The 22,641-nt window shown below is 37.1% G+C and overlaps 3 protein-coding genes across 3 annotated transcripts; all 3 read left to right on the top strand.

Moving 5' to 3' along the window:
* The first annotated feature begins 3,930 nt into the window (after positions 1-3,930).
* LOC148046358 (olfactory receptor 2G3-like) lies at positions 3,931-4,874 on the top strand. Its single transcript, XM_087712005.1, has one exon. The coding sequence runs from the start codon at positions 3,939-3,941 to the stop codon at positions 4,872-4,874; it is 936 nt and encodes a 311-aa protein (XP_087568131.1). The 5' UTR covers positions 3,931-3,938.
* Positions 4,875-12,389: 7,515 nt separating this feature from the next.
* LOC148046359 (olfactory receptor 10A4-like) lies at positions 12,390-13,354 on the top strand. The gene has a single exon (XM_087714688.1). It carries the CDS (start codon positions 12,398-12,400, stop codon positions 13,352-13,354), a length of 957 nt encoding a protein of 318 aa, XP_087570814.1. The 5' UTR covers positions 12,390-12,397.
* A 3,900-nt stretch (positions 13,355-17,254) lies between these two features.
* LOC148046360 (olfactory receptor 10A2-like) lies at positions 17,255-18,219 on the top strand. The gene has a single exon (XM_087714689.1). It carries the CDS (start codon positions 17,263-17,265, stop codon positions 18,217-18,219), a length of 957 nt encoding a protein of 318 aa, XP_087570815.1. The 5' UTR covers positions 17,255-17,262.
* The last annotated feature ends 4,422 nt before the right edge of the window (positions 18,220-22,641 follow it).

Below are 22,641 nucleotides of genomic sequence, written 5' to 3' on the forward strand. Positions count from 1 at the left end.
ATCACCCCTCCCCAACCTTCCCGGGTCCATATTCCCTTCGCTGCAAGCCTTGCCGTCTCTTGCATCCCAAAGGTGGGAGGGTGTGGGAGCTTTGATGGCCCCAATTCTTCTCTGGGGGGTGTGTGTCTCCTGGGGCTGCTGGCTAGAGACTCCCAAGGAGCGACCCCTTCCCTCCTAGTCCCCCTCCCATCTCCACTCTACCCGGAGAAGAGAGGGAAGGGGCAGCGGCAGGGACGTTCTTGCTGCTGTAGCAATAGCAATAGCAATAGCAATAGCAATAGCAATAGCAATAGCAATAGCAGTTAGACTTATATACCACTTCATAGGGCTTTCAGCCCTCTCTAAGCGGTTTACAGAGTCAGCATATCGCTCCCACAGTCTGGGTCCTCATTTCACCCACCTCGGAAGGATGGAAGGCTGAGTCAACCTTGAGTCGGTGAGATTAGAACCGCTGAACTGCAGATAACAGTCAGCTGAAGTGGCCTGCAATACTGCACCCTAACCACTGCGCCATCTCTGCTGTGTCCCAACAGGCCAGGCATCTCGTGTTTATGTCCGCCATAAACACGAGATGCCTGGCCTGTTGGACACAGCAGTGTCAGGGGGAGGAATGGGCTGGGTGGGCTGGCTGGCTGGGAAGGGGGGGGAGCCCTTTAAAGCCCTGCTGTCGCATTTGAAGAAAGCCCCAGCGCTAGGGAGGCTTCCAACAGTCCAGTGAGGGTGACTACAACTCCAAGCGTTCTTCACGGGGCATTTGTCCCGCTCAGAGCGCTACCTGTTCACCTTTCCAAAACCGTCTTGGCAGGCAGGCAGGCAGGCAGTGGGTGTTTAGCTAGTCAAACGACCAACTGGAGCTCCATCAGACGAGGAAGAAGCATCGCTGCTACTTGCTTACTCCCTTGCTTGGCAACTTTGGGTTCCCTTGGACAAGAGCTTTGGAAACAAACTGCCAAGGGAAGGCACAAGACTGGAAACAAGGCGAAGGAAGAAGTGGGGGAAAGAAGTGGCGAGTAGAAAGGGGAAGTGGCCCAAGGGAGATGAGGCATCTCTGGAGGGTGGAATCCTGCCTCTTGCGATCCTCAGAGGCGTCTGAAAATCTGGATCTCCGGGTCGGTTCTTCTGGTGGATTCGAGCCATGGAGATCCAGCAGATCACCCCGAAGGGTGGTGACGACCCTCCAGGGATAGAACGGAATGGATCTTAATCCTTAGAGCCCAGTCTGGTTAGGCGGCCACCAGGAGAAGTCTGGGGGAGATCTTTCTGAAGCAGGGAGAGGAAATCGGCTGTGTAGGTTTGGGGAGACTCTGAGGTGCCTGAGGAGCCCCACAACTTGTATGGCTGGCAGTGGGAGACCGGCTGAGAGAAGAGCGCCTAGCATCGGTGGAGGGGGAGGTGGCTGAGGTGGGAAGGCAGATAGGGAGAAGGGGGTTTCTCCTAACGTGCCGGGAATTTGGCTCTCCACTGGCTTGCTGCACATGAGCCACTGTGTTCTGTACTAAAGCGATACAAATTCTCTCCAAGTGAAAGGTTTAGGATTGCAGCCCTGCCTAAAGAATTTCTTTCCCTGATTTAACTTATCCATGCTCTCTCTTGGGTCCCTGCCCCGCTTTCCCTTGGGAAACCCAGAACCGTAAATGGCTCCAACTCTACTCCATTTTCTCCCCACCCACCTCCAAACCCCGCTTGAGCGTCCCCAACCAATGGAAAGCTTACTTAAGTGATTCCCAGGCTCCTCTGGGCTGGGCCTCAACATTTTTGTGCTGTCTTGGGGTTTTTTATCCCTCACAAGGCCTGAGTAAAGAGCACCATTCTTTCCCTTCCAACTGAGAGGAGGCCTTTTAGACCAGAGCAATCCATTGTCGATCTGACGAGACTTCTCCCATGTAACACAGAGTTGGTCGGTGGGCTGTTCGAAAGAGTGGCCCATCTGAAGCCACGGGCAGAGTGCACGGCTAAATCAGTGAGAAAGAGGCTAAGGCGGCATCGCTGGGATGGAAGCGCGGGACATAGTGGGTTGCCTGGAGATAGGAGACAAGGCCGAGCCGGTGGCGGCTTTTGGTAAGCACACAGAGGGAATCAGTGACATGCGGTGAGCTTCATGGCCGGTGAGTGTCCCGATCTATGGGGAATGGGGCACCAGGGCTTTGGCGGGGTATTTGCACTTGCCTCACCGGCCATGAAGCTCACCGCACATCACTGGCTAATGCAGTATAAAAACTAAAAGCAACAGCAATTAAAAAGATTGAGGCTCCCTGCCATATAATTCAAAACTCTCATATGAGCATCTAATATCCTGTTCCTGAGGATGAAGGAAGAACAAAAATTTTCAAGGCTTTCAGGAAGAGCAAGAAAATCTTCCTTCTGGTTCAAGTTGTCCTCTAGTATTCTTTTACCAAATCCCCAGGATGAGTCCTTGTGCTTCTGGCATGAGGCCTTATTAGAGAAAAAGGTCTCCAGTCTCTCGGGAGATTTGAGTCCTCTAGGATCCAGTGGCTCCTTAACATCTTTGAGATGGGTTTATATAAACGGCCTCCATAATATCAACCATTTGTTTTCCAGAGGAAAGAATATATGAAGATTCTTCTATGGTATAGGAATGTTCAGATTGTTACATTGCCAGCGAATATTACACAATTTCATGTTTTTGTTAAGAAGAAATATCCCATCTTTCTAAAAATAATCAGAAAAGGTTTGACAAAGTAAGATCATACTTTATAACTTGGTTCTTCATTTTATGCAACTTTATGTAGTTTTATTTTCAACGGTTATTCAGTGAAACATTAGGAGAGTTTTATTGTCAGTATTTCAGTGATGCTTTAACATTTAAGACATTTGAGCCTGGGATACATCATGCCTAAAGTTCTATGTTTTATTGGCCTGTCTAGATGGAAAAGATAATTTGATATGTTAGAGGAATGGCTGATCTTTGACGATATAATATGGAAACAAGGTGCAGCTAATGGGAAATTAATTTTCCTTTGATCTAAGCCACATTTCTGCAATCTCCAATCCTTCCTTTATTCTTTTTCCTCCTTATGTTCAATCCTATCTGTTTCCCAGACACTTTCTGAACAAATCTCTTCAGTTTTCTTTGCAAGATTTTTTGCAACTTCATGAGAAGATATTTTTATTTTCAGAGTATATTCAGTGGAATATTAAGATAATTTTATTGTCAGCTTTTCACTTATGCTTTAACCATTAAGTCTTTTAAGCGTGCAAATTTAGAATGCCGTGTCTCAATGGAAAAGGCCATTCAACATGGAACAGGAATAGCTGATCATCGGTGGTATGTAAGGGAACCAAATTACATATAATGGGAAATTAAGCTTCCTTTATTTTAAGTAACTTTTCTCCAATCTCAAATCTTTCTCTTATCCTTTTTTTCCCCCCTTTCAATTCTGTCTGATTCCCAGAGATTGCCTGGACAAATGGGGTCTTTTTGGCAAGGTTTTTTTTTTACAGAAGTGTTTTACATTTCTCTCTTTCCTATGACTGAGAGAAAATGATTGGCCAATGGTCACCCAGCTGCCTTTGCGCCTTGGACTGGACTAGAATTCCCAGTCTCCCAGTTTCTAGTTTGATGCTTTAACCACTAATACTTTTCATTTCCTAACTGGACTATGAATGCAAAGTTTCCGAAGTTGAAGGGATGTACTTCAAAGGAAATGTGTAAAAATCTCTGTAATTGTTATTGAGTTTTCATTATTTATAGACTCCCTGAAAGAATAACAGACATTATTACATGATAGGGCAACCAATATAAAATATGACACATATATACACACTTGAAGGAGTGTATTGAGAGTCCAAGGACTACAGAGTTCCTAGAGTGGTTGTGTGATTCACTCAGCTAATATAATCACAAATGAATTCCCTCTTCTTTGTGGCAGCCCAATAATGTTCCTTTTTTCTTTAGAGGCTTCCATCTGGATGATACCATGGAAAAAGACAACCAGTCCTGCTTGACTGAATTTCTCCTGCTCGGCTTCTCAGATTTCAAGTCTATGGAAGAACTTATATTTTGTTTTGTTCTAATATTCTACCTCATGACTTTGATGGGCAACAGCCTGGTTTTGATCCTCACCATTTCCAGTCCCACCCTTCACACCCCAATGTACTTTTTTCTGTGGAACTTGTCTTTCTTGGAAATTGGCTACACCTCCACCATCAGCCCAAAGATGCTAGTAAATTTGTTATCAGGGAACCAGACCATATCCTTTTGGGGCTGTGGATGTCAAATATGCTTCTTCCTTCTGTTTAGTGGCACTGAATGTTTTCTTCTTTGTGCTATGGCATATGACCGCTATGTTGCCATTTGCAAGCCCTTGCAATACCCATATATCATGAATGACAAGAATTGTGCTAACTTAGCTGCCATCTCATGGACCATTGCTGCTTTTGGGAGTTTGGCACAATCTATTTCAATCTTCACCCTTCCCTTCTGTGGGTCAAACAGAATCAGCCATTTCTTCTGTGATATCACGCCTGTTCTCAGATTGACTTCCATCGATACTTACAAAAATGAATTGGCCAATGCCATACTAACTGTGGTAATTGTCTTGGTTCCCCTTTTGTTCATCCTCTTTACCTACATCCTCATCATCTCCTCTATTCTCAGAATGCCAGTGGCCACCAACAGGCACAAAGCATTTTCCACTTGTTCCTCACATCTCACTGTTGTTCTCCTGTACTATGGAACAATCATTGCTGCCTACATTCAGCCCAACTCGGCAAATTCTCAGGACAACAACAGATTTCTTGCCCTACTCTACACAGTAGTGACCCCAAGTTTGAACCCCATCATTTACAGCTTGAGGAACAAAGAGATAAAAGCTGCTTTCAAAACATCAGTAGCAAGGAAATGGGTTTTTTAGGTAGAAATCCAGGATCATGATCAAATAATAATTGATAAGATCCCTTAATTCAATCAGTTTCATTTTTTTGAGAAGTCATAATCTTAACTACACATTTATGTGCTAGATTGAACTCTAGAAAGTGGCAGTGGCTGATTTTAGCCTTAATAGTAGAATGATTCAGATCTTGGGATAGATTTTTTAAAACAAGGGATGAGTCCTGAATAGCAATAACCGTAGCATTCAGACATATCCTGCTGCATAGTGCTTTACAGCATTCTCTAAAAAGTTTACAGTGTCAGCATATTACCCCCAATCATTTGCATCCTCATTTTATCTACAGATAGAACTTTGAGCCTGTTGAGATTGAACTCATCACAGTGGGCAGAGTTAGCCTGCAATACTGCATTCTAACCACCATGCCTCCATGGCTCTTGAAAGGAAAGCTGAATTTATTGTTATGATTGAATGCAAGAAAAAGGATTGTCTGGTTATTTTCTTGGAACCGTGTTGCCAAAATTAAGTAGAAACTGGCCCTGTAAGGATTCCCACAAAAGATATATGATTTAAACCAAATATATTTTTTATAAATTTTATTTATTATTATTATTGCATCAACACATCATTCAGAATGAAGTAGGTGTAAATAAAAGATAGAGATAAACATGATCATGAATGTGGTAATTTGTTTTCAGTATGTAGTTTTAAATATATTTGTAGATATTCTGTATACACATTTTTTCCCTTCCCTAACCCACTCATAGCTTCCTCCCAATTTAATTCCAAATTATTGGGCAAACCATCTCCAACATTCCCACTGATCTCTTCCGTATAATTATTCCCTCTAATTTCTAACATCCTGTGTGTGGAAGAAGAAATGTCTTGTCAGGTTTTCCTCAAATCATATGCAAATTAGTGCACTACAGTACAAGAATTTGAGTAAATTGCAAATAGATATACAATAGCAACATATTATGATATTTATGTATTTAATAAAATAATCATACAAATAAATAAAATAAATCTTGTGCCTCATTCTCACCTTCTCTGAGCTATTTGTTTAGTAGGAGGATAACTGAGCAGAAAAGAAATAACCATATCATATCTATTTTTAATTATAAGAATTTTGGGGTTAAATTTATTATAACTGCATGGCAACGAGTGGAGAAATAATACAACACTTATTCTAAACCATAAAGCCATTATTTATTCGTCTATTTATTCAATTTTTTTGAATTATTTTTATTGTTTCAGTTAAACAAAAACACCCCCCAAAATATCATCTTTTGTTACATCTTGTAGAAAGTGTATTGATTGGTTGCAAATATATTCTGTCCGTTTCTTCCACCTTCCTTACATATACTTCATTCTAATCGTGTTGTAAATTTTAAGTCAGAAAGAAAAATTGTGTATTTACTATCACTGTACCACAATTCTCATTTAATTACCATTATTTAAACATGTTTTTATCTAGAATCATTTATATTTAAAGACATAACTACCTACTGGCATTTATTTGCAGTTTCAATAGATCTCCAATAACATTACACCTTTATGCCATATTCTAAAAGAAATTCAGTTAAGTAAGATATCTAAGCATTTTCCCCCACATAACACACCTGTATGTATCATTAAATATTATCCATTAACATTTCTTTGTTATTATTGTAGTTGACTAAACGTTATTTACTGTTTATCTCATCTCTTCTCTCCACAGGCCCACACAATATTATACCTTTACAGCCATCTTTAAATAATGATTTATTAATAAGATTTATAGGTCTTTTCCCTCAATCCCAGATTAATTAATTACGTGCTAAGAAAATACACATTAAACATGTAAGACAATCTAAGAGATGTTAACATTTCTACTTATCAATCACCAAAAGTATTCATTAGCATTTCTATGGCCCGGTTATTTATCCTAACTAAGGTTATCATTTCACTATTAATATCATAGTAAATTAAATGTTAATGAATAAACATTCAATGGTAATCTAGAACAATCTATAAAGTACTAAAATCTCTACTTACTAATCATCAATAATTAACTAGCTTTTTTTCATCAAATAGCCTTATTAACCAGTGTCTTTCCAGTAACAAAATGGTCTTTTGTCTCTCGCAGCTGTTGTCTCGATTCTCTTTCCTGGACGTTTCCAGGGTTTAAGACTTCTCTCCGAGCTTAAACGATCTCTCATGTAGCTTTGTTATCCTTGAGTTGTTATTAATGTAAGCTTAACTTTGGTTGTCAGGTTTATTTCTAGATAGATTTGTCTTATTAACTCCATCTTTTTTGCTCTCTCTTTTTCTCCTGCATCTTGGAGTTTGGGATGAAGCACCAAATTATCAGTCACTTTTCCAGCTTCCCTTCTTTCCACTTTCACTCACATTTACTCCATTAATGAGTTCATCTAACTTCTTATCTTTATTTTTTATATTTTCATTCGCTTCTTTGATTTCTGGGGCAGAAACCCCATCATCTTTTTTTGTGATACCCTATAGTCTGTCCCATTTCTTGTCAAATCTCTCAAGTCCTTCTGAAATGTTGTGAAGACCAGCCAAAATGTTTTGAATTATCAAGTTTTCTTCATCCGAGTATTGATCCATTTTTAGGGTAAAAAGAAATATAAAGAAAAAGCAAAGAAAGGAATTTGGCACTTTCTGCCACTGTAGCCTGTCACAATTTTTTGAAGAATATATCTATTTTTATTTTAAATCTTAAGCACAAGTACTTTTGTGTTTTTCAAAGTAGAAGGATCTTATCTTTTTCTTTCCTTTTCTTACTCTTGCCAAAGTATTTTTAGAAGTACACTATTTGTGTCCTTGAGTCTTTATCAGGCTTTAAAAACAAGTTCCAAATCCTTCTGTTGCAAAGTCAGTGTGGTCAAATAGGAGTGAACAAGTATAGATTTTTACAACAGCAAAAGAAAAATACTTCAGACTTCGGCTTCCAAGTGGCAGATTCAACTATTTTAAAAACCTTTTCCTTAAGTATCTTTAATGATATTATAACAAGTAGAAGGATAAATTTATTAAAGTAAAACAAAGTTTTAATTTAAGCCACAAAAGTTAAAGTAGTAAAAAGAAATAGAGAAAGAAAAATCAGTCTTTTCACCTCAAGTGGAAAAACAGGAAACGTTGCAATCACTTCACTCCACAAAACATCATTACAGGCAAGAGCAAAAAACTTTCTAAGGCAGTCCATTAGGGATTAAATACGCTGCTTTGTTCTTACTTAAGAGACTAATTTAGCTTAAGAAAAAAGTTTCTTAGGGCAATCTTCTAAAAGAAAAGAAAAAAAACCCTCACCAGACAAAACACTTTCACTTCTCTTTCTTTCTGGAGCCATCTCCAACTATATCAGCCTGGGGGCTGCCTGTTTGCCACCGGTTGGAAGCACTTCCCTTGGGTTGATCAGGGACTTTGCGGTGTCCCTGCCGCCAGCAATGTCTTGTCGGCCCAGTCACCATCTCTTCGGGACAGTTTAGGTCCTGCAGAACCATCCAGGGGCAAAAGTGTCATCGGCTGATTCGGACTGTCAAATCTGCACGATGTAACGTTGCGATGTTGGCTCCTCCCACCATTTATTCAAATTTATAATGGACTATTTATATACAGATTCCCTTGTTTTGGCAAGGAGGAAACTTAAATTGTAGTGACATTTACAGCATTTAGTAAAAGAATTAAGCTTTGAATATAAATTAAAATTATTAGTACCATTTCTTTTTAATGCAATTTTTATTTTATTTTATAACATAAAAGTTTCATTTTTAGTTCAACAGTGTGTTGTCTGGGTACATATTTTTTTTTAGGAAATAATAATCAAAATGTTTACAACAATATTCATTACATTGGTATTAGTTCTATAATTATAATAGTAATCATTATTATGCTATTTGCTTGTCCATTTTAACAAAACTCTCTTGTATCATTAGTCCTTTTTTGATATTCACATGTTTCTAACTTCTGTTTTTATTAACTAGCTAATGAAAAAATAAGTCCCATGTCAAAAAGTATTTAGTTTCTTCCTTTTCCTTAATTGTAAGTGTTAGTCTATCCATTTCTGCAAATTTAAATATTTTTTAAAATCACATTTTCATCCGTAGGGATCTTGTAACTCTTCCACTGCTGTGCAAATACAATTCTAACTGCAGTTAATACATGTAGGATCAAATATGTATTCTCCTTATTATACTTTTCTGGAAAAATGCCCAACAAATCCAGCTGGATCGTTGCATTCTTTTAACAGGTTGCTAAGTCCACCTGGCAATTTATCTGTGACATCAGGGTCACCTGAGTGGTGCAAATTAGTGTGGGGCCTTCTTGGAACTGTTGAAAAGACTGGGATGTAGATTGGAGATAGATGATGTTGTATGGCTCTCCCTCTGTTGAGAGACGGCTGTTTAATTTTGACATAGATGGCCCCTTTAAAAAAGCACCTTTGTGACGCCATCGAAAGCAATATTTTTTTTTTTGCACATTGTACATAGAGTGTATGCTATGTATATAATCTAACCATAAACAGCTTCCTTATCCTTCTGACATGAAAATCAGAGGGGTACGCATGATGTCACACAATGTGAAAAGAATTTCAATAGATTACAGATTATTAAGCAGCCTTAATGACATAGATGCCTATGAAAATATTCAGTGCAACTGTTGTTTCCCTTAGTCTTTCACAATAAGCATGTATCACAAAGGGTTGCCTAAAGCCACATAGAGATCGTAGATGATGATGGCCAAGAGGAAGACTTCAGTTCCTGTCAAAAGCCCCAGGAGGCAAAGTTGTAACAGCCAGAAAAAGAAATGGAACCACATTCTCTCATGAAATTTTCCAGCATTTCAAATAAAAACAGATTTATTGAAAATGGTAGAAGCTTTAGGCAAGAATAACGGATGGCCATTTTTACATTACAAAAGCTAACTATTTGCTTTTGTCACTCACTGTTTGAGATCCTTGTATAGTTTATAATATTTTTGTCATGTGAACAAGAAAATGATTAGCTAATTTTGATAACATTTCATTTAGGAACTGTGGTGGCACAGCCTACAATGCAACATTGTTAGTTAGTTAGTTAGTTAGTTAGTTAGTTAGTTAGTTAGTTAGTTAGTTAGTTTATTTAGCTTGTATGCCGCCCACTCTCGGAAGACTCCGGGCAGCTTACAAATAAAAGGGAAGGAGGAATATAAAAATAAAAAACAACAATTAAAAAATACAACAACATTCATAACGTAGGATGGGGCTGGATAATTCAACAGCCCCAGGCCTGCCGGACCAGCTAGGACTTGGTCGCTTTGCGGAAGGCCGGAAGGGTAGTAAGGGTCTGGATCTCAACGGGGAGATCGTTCCAGAGGGGATTGTAGGCTAATTCTGCTGACTGCTGGCTGCTGGCAGTTCGAGTCTCACTTGCTCAAGGTTGATTCAGTCTTACATCCTTCCAAGTTTGGTAATATGACAACCCGGATTGTTTGGGGCAATATGCTGACTCTGTAAACTGCTTAGAGAGGGTTGTAAAAGCACTGTGAATTGGTGCAGAAGTCTAATTGCTATTGCTCTTGATTCATTTATTTGCCAAATGTACATAGGTACCCATCTCACCCAAATAAATGAATAGCTAACGCAGTATAAAAACTAAAAGCAACAGCAATTAAACAATTAAAAAGATTGAGGCTCCCTGTCATATAATTCAAAACTCTCATATGAGGATCTAAGATCCTGTTCCTGAGGATGAAGGAAGAACAAAAATTTTCAAGGCTTTCAGAAACAGCAAGAAAATCTTCCTTCTGGTTCAAGTTGTCCTCTAGTATTCTTTTACCAAATCCCCAGGATGAGTCCTTGTGCTTCTATCATGAGACCTTATTAGTATTCTTTTACCAAGTCCATGTTTATACTTATACCTGCTATCTTGTACATGTTTGACAAACAGACAGACAAACAAACAAATAAATAAAAAGTTGCCCTCTAGTATTCTTTTACCAAATCCCCAGGATGAGTCCTTGTGCTTCTATCATGAGACCTTATTAGAGAAATAGGTCTCCAGTCTCTCGGGAGATTTGAGTCCTCTAGGATCCAGTGGCTCCTTAACATCTTTGAGATGGATTTATATAAATGGCCTCCATAATATCAACCATTTGTTTTCCAGAGGAAAGAATATATGAAGATTCTTTTTCTTTCTCTATGGTAGAGGAATCTTCAGATTGTTACATTGCCAGCGAATAATACACAATTTCAGGCTTTCGTTAAGAAGAAATATCCCATCTCTCTAAAAATAATCAGAAAAGGTTTGACAAAGTAAGATCATACTTTATAACTTGGTTCTTCATTTTATGCAACTTTACGTAGTTTTATTTTCAAAGGTTATTCAGTGAAACATTAGGAGAGTTTTATTGTCAGCATTTCAGTGATGCTTTAACATTTAAGACTTTTGAGCCTGAAACACATCATCCCTAAAATTGTATGTTTTGTTGTTCTGCCTAGATGGAAAAGATAATTCGATATGTTAGAGTAATGGCTGATCTTTGACGATATAATATGGAACAAGGTGCAGCTAAGGGGAAATTAATTTTCCTTTGATCTAAGCAACTTTTTTTTCAATCTCCGATCCTTCCTTTATTTTTGTACTTCCTTATGTTCTATCCTATCTGTTTCCCAGACACTTCCTGGACAAATCTCTTCAGTTTTCTTTGCAAGATTTTTTGTAACTTCATGAGAACATATTTTTATTTTCAGAGGATGTTCCGTGGAATATTAAGATAATTTTATTGCCAGCTTTTCACTTATGCTTTAAGCATTAAGTCTTTCAAACATGTACATTTAGACGCTGTGTCTCAATGGAAAAGGCCATTCAACATGTAACAGGAATAGCTGATCATTGGTGGTATGTAAGGGAACCAAATTACATATAATGGGAAATTAAGCTTCCTTTGATTTAAGTAACTTTTCTCCAAACTCCAATCTTTCCCTTACCCTTTTTTTCTTCCTTTCAATTCTGTCTGATTCCCAGAGATTGCCTGGACAAATGGTTTTTACTTTTTTTGGCAAGGTTTTTTTTACAGAAATGTTTTACATTTCTCTCTTTCCTATGACTGAGAGAAAATGATTGGCCAATGGTCACCCAGCTGCCTTTGCGCCTTGGACTGGACCAGAATTCCCAGTCTCCCAGTTTCTAGTTTGATTCTTTAACCACTAATACTTTTCATTTCCTAACTGGACTATGAATGCAAAGTTTCCAAAGTTGAAGGGATGTACTTCAAAGGAAATGTGTAAAAATGTCGGTAATTGTTATTGAGTTTTCATTATTTCTAGAATCCCTGAAAGAATAACAGGCATTATCACATGACAGGGCAACCAAAATAAAATATCAGACATATATACACACGTGAAGGAGTGTATTGAGAGTGCAAGGACTACAGAGTTCTGAGAAAAGTTCCTAGAGTGGTTGTGTGATTCACTCAGCTAATATAATCACAAATAAATTACCTCTTCTTTGTGGCAGCCCAATAATGTTCCTTTTTTGTTTTCAGGCTCCCATCTCGATGATACCATGGAAAAAGACAACCAGTCCTGCTTGACTGAATTTCTCCTGCTCGGCTTCTCAGATTTCAAGTCTATGGAAGAACTTGTATTTTGTTTGGTTCTAATATTCTACCTCATGACTTTGATGGGCAACAGCCTGGTTTTGATCCTCACCATTTCCAGTCCCACCCTTCACACCCCAATGTATTTTTTTCTGTTGAACTTGTCTTTCTTGGAAATTGGCTACACCTCCACCATCAGCCCAAAGATGCTCGTAAATTTGCTTTCAGGGAACCGGACCATATCCTTTTGGGGCTGTGGATGTCAAATATGCTTCTTCCTTCTCTTTAGTGTCACTGAGTGTTGTCTTCTTTGTGCTATGGCATATGACCGCTATGTTGCCATATGCAAGCCCTTGCAATACCCATATATCATGAACGACAAGAAATGTGCTAACTTAGCTGCCATCTCATGGACCATTTCTGCTTTTGTGAGTTTGGTGCAATCTATTTCAATCTTCACCCTTCCCTTCTGTGGGTCAAACAGAATCAGCCATTTCTTCTGTGATATCACGCCTGTTCTCAGATTGACTTCCATCGATACTTACAAAAATGAAGTGGCCAATGCCATACTAACTGTGGTATTTGTCTTGGTTCCCCTTTTGTTCATCCTCTTTACCTACATCCTCATTATCTCCTCCATTCTCAGAATGCCAGTGGCCACGAACAGGCACAAAGCATTTTCCACTTGTTCCTCACATCTCACTGTTGTTCTCCTGTACTATGGAACAATCATTGCTGCCTACATTCAGCCCAACTCGGCAAATTCTCAGGACAACAACAGATTTCTTGCCCTACTCTACACAGTAGTGACCCCAAGTTTGAACCCCATCATTTACAGCTTGAGGAACAAAGAGATAAAAGCTGCTTTCAAAACATCAGTAGCAAGGAAATGGGTCTTTTTAGGTAGAAATCCAGGATCATGATCAAATAATAATTGATAAGATTCCTTAATTCAATCAGTTTCATTTTTTTGAGAAATAATAATTTTAGCTACACATTTATATGCTAGATTGAACTCTAGAAAATGGCAGTGGCTGATTTTAGCCTTAATAGTAGAATGATTCAGATCTTGGGATAGATTTTTTTAAACAAGGGATGAGTGCTGAATAGCAATAACCGTAGCATTTAAACATATACTGCTGCATAGTGCTTTACAGCATTCTCTAAAAAGTTTACAGTGTCAGCATATTACCCCCAATCATTTGCATCCTCATTTTATCTACAGATAGAACTTTGAGCCTATTGAGATCGAACTCCTCACACTGGGCAGAGTTAACCTGCAATACTGCATTCTAACCACCGTGCCACCATGGCTCTTGAAAGGAAAGCTGAATTTATTGTTATGATTGAATGCAAGAAAAAGGATTGTCTGGTTATTTTCTTGGAACAGAATGTGTTTATAAATCTCTTTTATTATTATTATTGCATCAACACAACATTCAGAAGGAAGTAGGTGTAACTAAAAGATAGAAATAAACATTATCATTAATGTGGCAATTTGTTTTCAGTATGTAGATTTAAATATATTTGTAGATATACTGTATACACATTTTTTCCCTTCCCTAACCCACTCATAGCTTCCTCCCAATTTAATTCCAAATTATTGGGCAAACCATCTCCAACATTCCCACTGATCTCTTCCGTATAATTATTCCCTCTAATTTCTAACATCCTGTGTGTGGAAGAAGAAATGTCTTGTCAGGTTTTCCTCAAATCATATGCAAACTAGTGCACTACAGTACAAGAATTTGAGTAAATTGCAAATAGATATGCAATAGCAACATATTATGATATTTATGTATTTAATAAAATAATCATACAAATAAATAAAATAAATCTTGTGCCTCATTCTCACCTTCTCTGAGCTATTTGTTTAGTAGGAGGATAACCGAGCAGAAAAGAAATAACCATATCATATCTATTTTCAAATATAAGAATGTTTGGGTTAAATTTATTATAACTGCATGGCAACGAGTGGAGAAATAATACAATACTTATTCTAAACCATAAAGCCATTATTTATTTGTCTATTTATTCATTTTTTTGAATTATTTTTATTGTTTTAGTTAAACAAAAACACCAAAAAAAATATCATCTTTTGTTACATCTTGTAGAAAGCATATCGATTGGTTACAAATATATTCTGTCCGTTTCTTCCACCATCCTTACATATGCTTCATTCAAATCATGTTGTACATTTTAAGTCAAGAAAGAAAAATTGTGTATTTACTACCCCTGTACCACAATTCTCATTTAATTACCATTATTTAAAAATATTTTTTATCTAGAATCATTTATATTTAAAGAGACAACTACCTACTGGCATTCATTTGCAGTTTCAATAGATCTCTAATAACATTACACCTTTATGACATATTCTAAAACAAATTCAGTTAAGTAAGATATCTAAGCATTTCCCCCCCACATAACACACCTATATGTATCATTAAATATTATCCATTAACATTTCTTTGTTATTATTGTAGTTGACAATAATAGCTTTTGTCACTCACTGTTTGAGATCCTTGTATAGTTCATAATATTTTTGTCATGTGAACAAGAAAATGATTAGCTAATTTTGATAACATTTCATTTAGGAACTGTGGTGGCACAGCCTACAATGCAACATTGTTAGTTAGTTAGTTAGTTAGTTAGTTAGTTAGTTAGTTAGTTAGTTTATTTAGCTTGTATGCCGCCCACTCTCGGAAGACTCCGGGCAGCTTACAAATAAAAGGGAAGGAGGAATATAAAAATAAAAAACAACAATTAAAAAATACAACAACATTCATAACGTAGGATGGGGCTGGATAATTCAACAGCCCCAGGCCTGCCGGAACAGCTAGGCCTTGGTCGCTTTGCGGAAGGCCAGAAGGGTAGTAAGGGTCTGGATCTCAACGGGGAGATCGTTCTATAGGGGATTGTAGGCTAATTCTGCTGACTGCTGGATGCTAGCAGTTCGAGTCTCACTGGCTCAAGGTTGATTCAGTCTTACATCCTTCCAAGTTTGGTAATATGACAACCCGGATTGTTTGGGGCAATATGCTGACTCTGTAAACTGCTTAGAGAGGGTTGTAAAAGCACTGTGAATTGGTGCAGAAGTCTAATTGCTATTGCTCTTGATTCATTTATTTGCCAAATGTACATAGCAACCCATCTTACCCAAATAAATGAATAGCTAACGCAGTATAAAAACTAAAAGCAACAGCAATTAAACAATTAAAAAGATTGCCCTGCCATATAATTCAAAGCACACATATGAGGATCTAAGAGCCTGTTCCTGATGATGAAGGAGGAACAAAAATTTTCAAGGCTTTCAGAAACAGCAAGAAAATCTTCCTTCTTTTACCAAATCTCCAGGTTGAGTTCTTGTGCTTCTGTCACGAGACCTTATTAGAGAAATAGGTCTCCAGTCTCTCGGGAGATTTGAGTCCTCTAGGATCCAGTGGCTCCTCAACATCTTTGAGGTGGTTTTATATAAACGGCCTCCATAATATCAACCATTTGTTTTCCAGAGGAAAGAATATAGGAAGATACTTCTATGGTATAGGAATCTTCAGATTGTTACATTGCCAGCGAATATTACACAATTTCAGGCTTTCGTTAAGAAGAAATATCCCATCTTTCTAAAAATAATCAGAAAAGGTTTGACAAAGTAAGATCATACTTTATAACTTGGTTCTTCATTTTATGCAACTTTATGTAGTTTTATTTTCAAGGGTTATTCAGTGAAACATTAGGAGAGTTTTATGTTTTATTGGCCTGTCTAGATGGAAAAGATAATTTGATATGTTAGAGGAATGGCTGATCATTGACGATATAATATGGAACAAGGCGCAGCTAATGGGAAATTATTTTCCTTTCATCTAAGCCACTTCTTTTCCGATCTCCAATCCTTCCTTTATTTTTGTACTTCCTTATGTTCTATCCTATCTGTTTCCCAGACACTTCCTGAACAAATCTCTTCAGTTTTCTTTGCAAGATTTTTTGTAACTTCATGAGAACATATTTTTTTTCCCAGAGGATGTTCAGTGGAACATTAAGATAATTTTACTGTCAGTTTTTCACTTATGCTTTAACCATTAAGTCTTTCAAACATGTACATTTAGATGCTGTGTCTCAATGGAAAAGGCCATTCAACATGTAACAGGAATAGCTGATCATCGGTGGTATGTAAGAGAACCAAATTACATATAATGGGAAATTAAGCTTCCTTTATTTTAAGTAACTTTTCTCCAATCTCAAATCTTTCCCTTACCCTTTTTTTCTCCCTTTCAATTCTGTCTGATTCCCAGAGATTGTCTGGACAAATGGGGTCTTTTTGGCAAGGTTTTTTCTTTTTTACAGAAGTGTTTTACATTTCTCTCTTTCCTATGACTGAGAGAAAATGATTGGCCAATGGTCACCCAGCTGCCTTTGCGCCTTGGACTGGACTAGAATTCCCAGTCTCCCAGTTTCTAGTTTGATTCTTTAACCACTAATACTTTTCATTTCCTAATTGGACTATGAATGCAAAGTTTCCGAAGTTGAAGGGATGTACTTCAAAGGAAATGTGTAAAAATGTCTGTAATTGTTATTGAGTTTTCATTATTTATAGACTCCCTGAAAGAATAACAGGCATTATTGCATGACAGGGCAACCAAAATAAAATATCACACATATATACACACGTGAAGGAGTGTATTGAGAGTCCAAGGACTACAGAGTTCTGAGAAAAGTTCCTAGAGTGGCTGTGGGATTCACTCAGCTAATATAATCACAAATGAATTCCCTCTTCTTTGTGGCAGCCCAATAATGTTCCTTTTTGTTTTCAGGCTTCTATCTGAATGATACCATGGAAAAAGACAACCAGTCCTGCTTGACTGAATTTCTCTTGCTCGGCTTCTCAGATTTCAAGTCTATGGAAGAACTTGTATTTTGTTTGGTTCTAATATTCTACCTCATGACTTTGATGGGCAACAGCCTGGTTTTGATCCTCACCATTTCCAGTCCCACCCTTCACACCCCAATGTACTTCTTCCTGTGGAACTTGTCTTTCTTGGAAATTGGCTACACCTCCACCATCAGCCCAAAGATGCTAGTAAATTTGCTTTCAGGGAACCAGACCATATCCTTTTGGGGCTGTGGATGTCAAATGTGCTTCTTTCTTCTCTTTATTGTCACTGAGTGTTTTCTTCTTTGTGCTATGGCATTTGACCGCTATGTTGCCATTTGCAAGCCCTTGCAATACCCATATATCATGAACGACAAGAAATGTGCTAATTTAGCTGCCATTTCATGGACCATTGGTGCTTTTGTGAGTTTGGGGCAATCTATTTCAATCTTCACCCTTCCCTACTGTGGGTCAAACAGAATCAGCCATTTCTTCTGCGATATCATGCCTGTTCTCAGGTTGACTTCCATCGATACTTACAAAAATGAAGTGGCAAATGCCATACTAACTGTGGTATTTGTCTTGGTTCCCCTTTTGTTCATCCTCTTTACCTACATCCTCATTATCTCCTCCATTCTCACAATGCCAGTGGCCACAAACAGGCACAAAGCATTTTCCACTTGTTCCTCACATCTCACTGTTGTTCTCCTGTATTATGGAACAATCATTGCTGCCTACATTCAGCCCAACTCGGCAAATTCTCAGGACAACAACAGGCTTCTTGCCCTACTCTACACAGTAGTGACCCCAAGTTTGAACCCCATCATTTACAGCTTGAGGAACAAAGAGATAAAAGCTGCTTTCAAAACATCAGTAGCAAGGAAATGGGTCTTTTTAGGTAGAAATCCAGGATCATAATCCAATAATAATTGATAAGATCCCATTATATCAATCAGATTCATTTTTTTGAGAAATCATAATCTTAGCTACACATTTATGTGCTAGATTGAACTCTAGAAAATGGCAGTGGCTGATTTTAGCCTTAATAGTAGAATGATTCAGACCTTGGGATAGATTTTTTTTAACCCAGGAACGTGTCCTGAATAGCAATAGCTGTAACATTTAGACATATACTGCTGCATAGTGCTTTACAGCATTCTCTAAAAAGTTTAGTGTCAGCATATTACCCCCAATCATTTGCATCCTCATTTTATCTACAGATAGAACTTTGAGCCTATTGAGATCGAACTCCTCACACTGGGCAGAGTTAACCTGCAATACTGCATTCTAACCACCGTGCCACCATGGCTCTTGAAAGGAAAGCTGAATTTATTGTTATGATTGAATGCAAGAAAAAGGATTGTCTGGTTATTTTCTTGGAACAGTGATGCCAAAATCAAGTAGAAACTGGCGCTGTAAGGATTCCCACAAGTGATGTATGATTTAAACCAAATATGTTTATAAATCTCTTTTATTATTATTATTGCATCAACACAACATTCAGAAGGAAGTAGGTGTAACTAAAAGATAGAAATAAACATTATCATTAATGTGGCAATTTGTTTTCAGTATGTAGATTTAAATATATTTGTAGATATACTGTATACACATTTTTTCCCTTCCCTAACCCACTCATAGCTTCCTCCCAATTTAATTCCAAATTTTTGGGCATACCATCTCCAACATTCCCACTGATCTCTTCCGTATAATTATTCCCTCTAATTTCTAACATCCTGTGTGTGGAAGAAGAAATGTCTTGTCAGGTTTTCCTCAAATCATATGCAAATTAGTGTACTACAGTTCAAGAATTTGAGTAAATTGCAAATAGATATACAATAGCAACATATTATGATATTTATGTATTTAATAAAATAATCATACAAATAAATAAAATAAATATTGTGCTTCATTCTCACCTTCTCTGAGCTATTTGTTTAGTAGGAGGATAACCGAGCAGAAAACAAATAACCATATCATATCTATTTTCAAATATAAGAATGTTGGGGTTAAATTTATTATAACTGCATGGCAACGAGTCTAGCAATAATACGATACTTATTCTAAACCATAAAGCCATTATTTATTTGTCTATTTATTCAATTTTGTTTGAATTATTTTTAGTGTTTTAGTTAAACAAAAACACCAAAAAAAAAAAAGAATCATCTTTTGTTACATCTTGTAGAAAGCGTATCGATTGGTTACAAATATATTCTGTCCGTTTCTTCCATCTTCCTTACATATACTTCATTCAAATCATGTTGTACATTTTAAGTCAAGAAAGAAAGAAAAATTGTGTATTTACTATCCCTGTACCACAATTCTGATTTAATTACCATTATTTAAACATATTTTTTATCTAGAATCATTTATATTTAAAGACACAACTATCTACTGGCATTCATTTGCAGTTTCAATAGATCACCAATAACATTACACCTTTATGCCATATTCTAAAAGAAATTCAGTTAAGTAAGATATCTAAGCATTTCCCCCCCACATAACACACCTATATGTATCATTAAATATTATCCATTAACATTTCTTTGCTATTATTGTAGTTGACTAAAAGTTATTTACTGTTTATCTCATTTCTTCTCTCCACAGGCCCACACAATATTATATCTTTATAGCCATCTTTAAATAATGATTTATTAATAATATTTATGGGTCTTTTCCCTCAAACCCAGATTAATTAATTATGTGCTAAGAAAATACACATGAAACATGTAAGACAATCTAAGAGATGTTAACATTTCTACTTAGCAATCACCAAAAGTATTCATTAGGATTTCTATGGCCCGGTTATTTATCCTAACTAAGATTATCATTTCATCTTTAATATCATAGTAAATTATATGTTAACGAATAAACATTCAATGGTAATCTAGAACAGTCTATAAAGTACTAAAATCTCTACTTATTAATCATCAATAATTAACTAGCTTTTTTTCATCAAATAGCCTTATTAACCAGTGTCTTTCCAGTAACAAAATGGTCTTTTGTCTCTCGCAGCTGTTGTCTCGATTCTCTTTCCTGGACCTTTCCTTTTCTCTGAGCTTAAATGATCTCTCATGTAGTTTTGTTGCCTTTGAGTTGTTATTAATATAAGCTTAACTTTGGTTGTCAGGTTTATTTCTAGATAAATTTGTCTTATTAATCTTTTTTGCTCTTTCTTTTTCTCCTGCATTTTGGAGTTTCGAATGAAGCACCAAATTATCAATCACTTTTCCAGCTTCCCTTCTTTCCACCTTCACTCACATTTACTCCATTAATAAGTTCATCTAACTTCTTATCTTTGTTTTCTATATTTTCATTCGCTTCTTTGATTTCTGGGGCAGCAACCCCATCATCTTTTTTTGTGATACCCCATAGTCTGTCCCATTTCTTGTCAAATCTCTCAAGTCCTTCTGAGATGTTTTGAAGATCAGCCAAAATGTTTTGAATTATCAAGTTTTCTTCATCCAAGTATTGATCCATTTTTAGGGTAAAAAGAAATATAAAGAAATAGCAAAGAAAGGAATTTGGCACTTTCTGCCACTCTAGCCTGTCACAATTTTTTGAAGAATATATCTATTTTTATTTTAAATCTTAAGCACAAGTTCTTTTGTGTTTTTCAAAGTAGACGGGATCTTACCTTTTTCTTTCTTTTTTCTACTCTTGCCAAAGTATTTTCAGAAGCACCAGAAGTACACTATTTGTGTCCTTGAGTCTTTATCAGGCTTTAAAAATAAATTCCAAAGCCTTCTGTTGCAAAGTCAGTGTAGTCAAATAGGAGTGAACAAGTATAGATTTTTACAACAGCAAAAGAAAAATACTTCAGACTTTGGCTTCCAAGTGGCAGATTCAACTATTTTAAAAACTTTTCCCTTAAGTATCTTTAATGATATTATAACAAGTAGAAGGAGAAATTTATTAAAGTAAAAAAAGTTTTAATTTAATCCAAAAAAGTGAAAGTAGTAAAAAGAAATAGAGAAAGAAAAATCAGTCTCTTCACCTCAATCGGAAAAACAGGAAATGTTGCAATCACTTCAATCCACAAAACATCATTACAGGCAAGAGCAAAAAACTTTCTAAGGGATTAAATACTCCACTTTGTTCTTACTTAAGAGACTAATTTAGCTTAAGAAAAAAGTTTCTTAGGGCAATTTTCTAAAAGAAAAGAAAAAAAACCTCACCAGACGAAACACTTTCATTTCTCTTTCTTTCTGGAGCAGTCTCCAACTATGTCAGCCTGGGGGTTGCCTGTTTGCTACTGGTTGGAAGCACTTCCCTTGGGTTGATCGGGGACTTTGCGGTGTCCCTGCGATCAGCAAGGTCTTGTCGTCTCAGTCACCATCTCTTCGGGACGGTTTAGGTCCTACAATGGGATAAGATCCCATTGTATCAATCAGTTTCATTTTTTTGAGAAATAATAATCTTAGCTACACATTTATGCGCTAGATTGAATTCTAGAAAATGGCAGTGGCTAATTTTAGCCTTAATAGTAGAATGATTCAGATCATGGGATAGATTTTTTTAAACAAGGGATGTGTCCTGAATAGCAATAGCTGTAACATTTAGTCATATAATGATGCATAGTGTTTTACAGAATTCTTTAAAAAGTTTACAGTGTCAGCATATTATCCCCAATCATTTGCATCCTCATTTTATCTACCTACAGGTGGAACTTTGAGCCTGTTGAGATCGAACTCCACCCAGTGGGCAGAGTTAGCCTGCAGTACTGCATTCTAACCACCATGGCTCTTGAAAGGAAAGCTGAATTTATTATTATGATTGAAAAAGGATTGTCTGGTTATTTTCTTGGAACAGTGATGCCAAAATCAAGTAGAAACTGACGCTGTAAGGATTCCCACAAGTGATATATGACTTAAACCCAAATATGTTTATAAATCTCATTTATTATTATTATTGAATAAACACAACATTCAGAAGGAAGTAGGTTTAACTAAAAAATAGAAATAAACATTATCATGAATGTGGCAATTTGTTTTCAGTATGTATATATAAATATATTTGTAGATATACTGTATACACACCAGTGGTGGGTTGCAGGCTTTACGCCCTGGTACGGTGTACCAGAGCGTGCCTGGAACACTGGGTATCATTCCGTTCTAGTGCTCTGGATGGTCTACCCGCTTTCCCACCCTTCTTATATGTCTTTAAATCCTTCGGCACTTCCACGCAGGAGCATGGCATGTACAGTGCCTGTGCATTGCTCCGCCAAGAAGCTGGAGTGTTGCAGAGGCTTGCGGAGGCATAGCTGGATGGTAATATGCATGCATGTGCTGTGCGCATGTGTAGGCATTGGTGGATGCTGTGCCTCGTTGCAACCGTACCAGT

Source organism: Thamnophis sirtalis, unplaced genomic scaffold (genome assembly GCF_051295495.1).
Source record: "Thamnophis sirtalis isolate CommonGarterSnake01/CBP01778 unplaced genomic scaffold, rThaSir2_p1.2 scaffold_4, whole genome shotgun sequence".
Lineage (NCBI taxonomy): Eukaryota > Metazoa > Chordata > Lepidosauria > Squamata > Natricidae > Thamnophis > Thamnophis sirtalis.

What these genes read in the sequence shown, in the direction of transcription:
- LOC148046358 (XM_087712005.1), top strand. Translation starts at nt 3,939, where the DNA reads ATGGAAAAAGACAACCAGTCCTGCTTGACTGAATTTCTCCTGCTCGGC.
- LOC148046359 (XM_087714688.1), top strand. Translation starts at nt 12,398, where the DNA reads ATGGAAAAAGACAACCAGTCCTGCTTGACTGAATTTCTCCTGCTCGGC.
- LOC148046360 (XM_087714689.1), top strand. Translation starts at nt 17,263, where the DNA reads ATGGAAAAAGACAACCAGTCCTGCTTGACTGAATTTCTCTTGCTCGGC.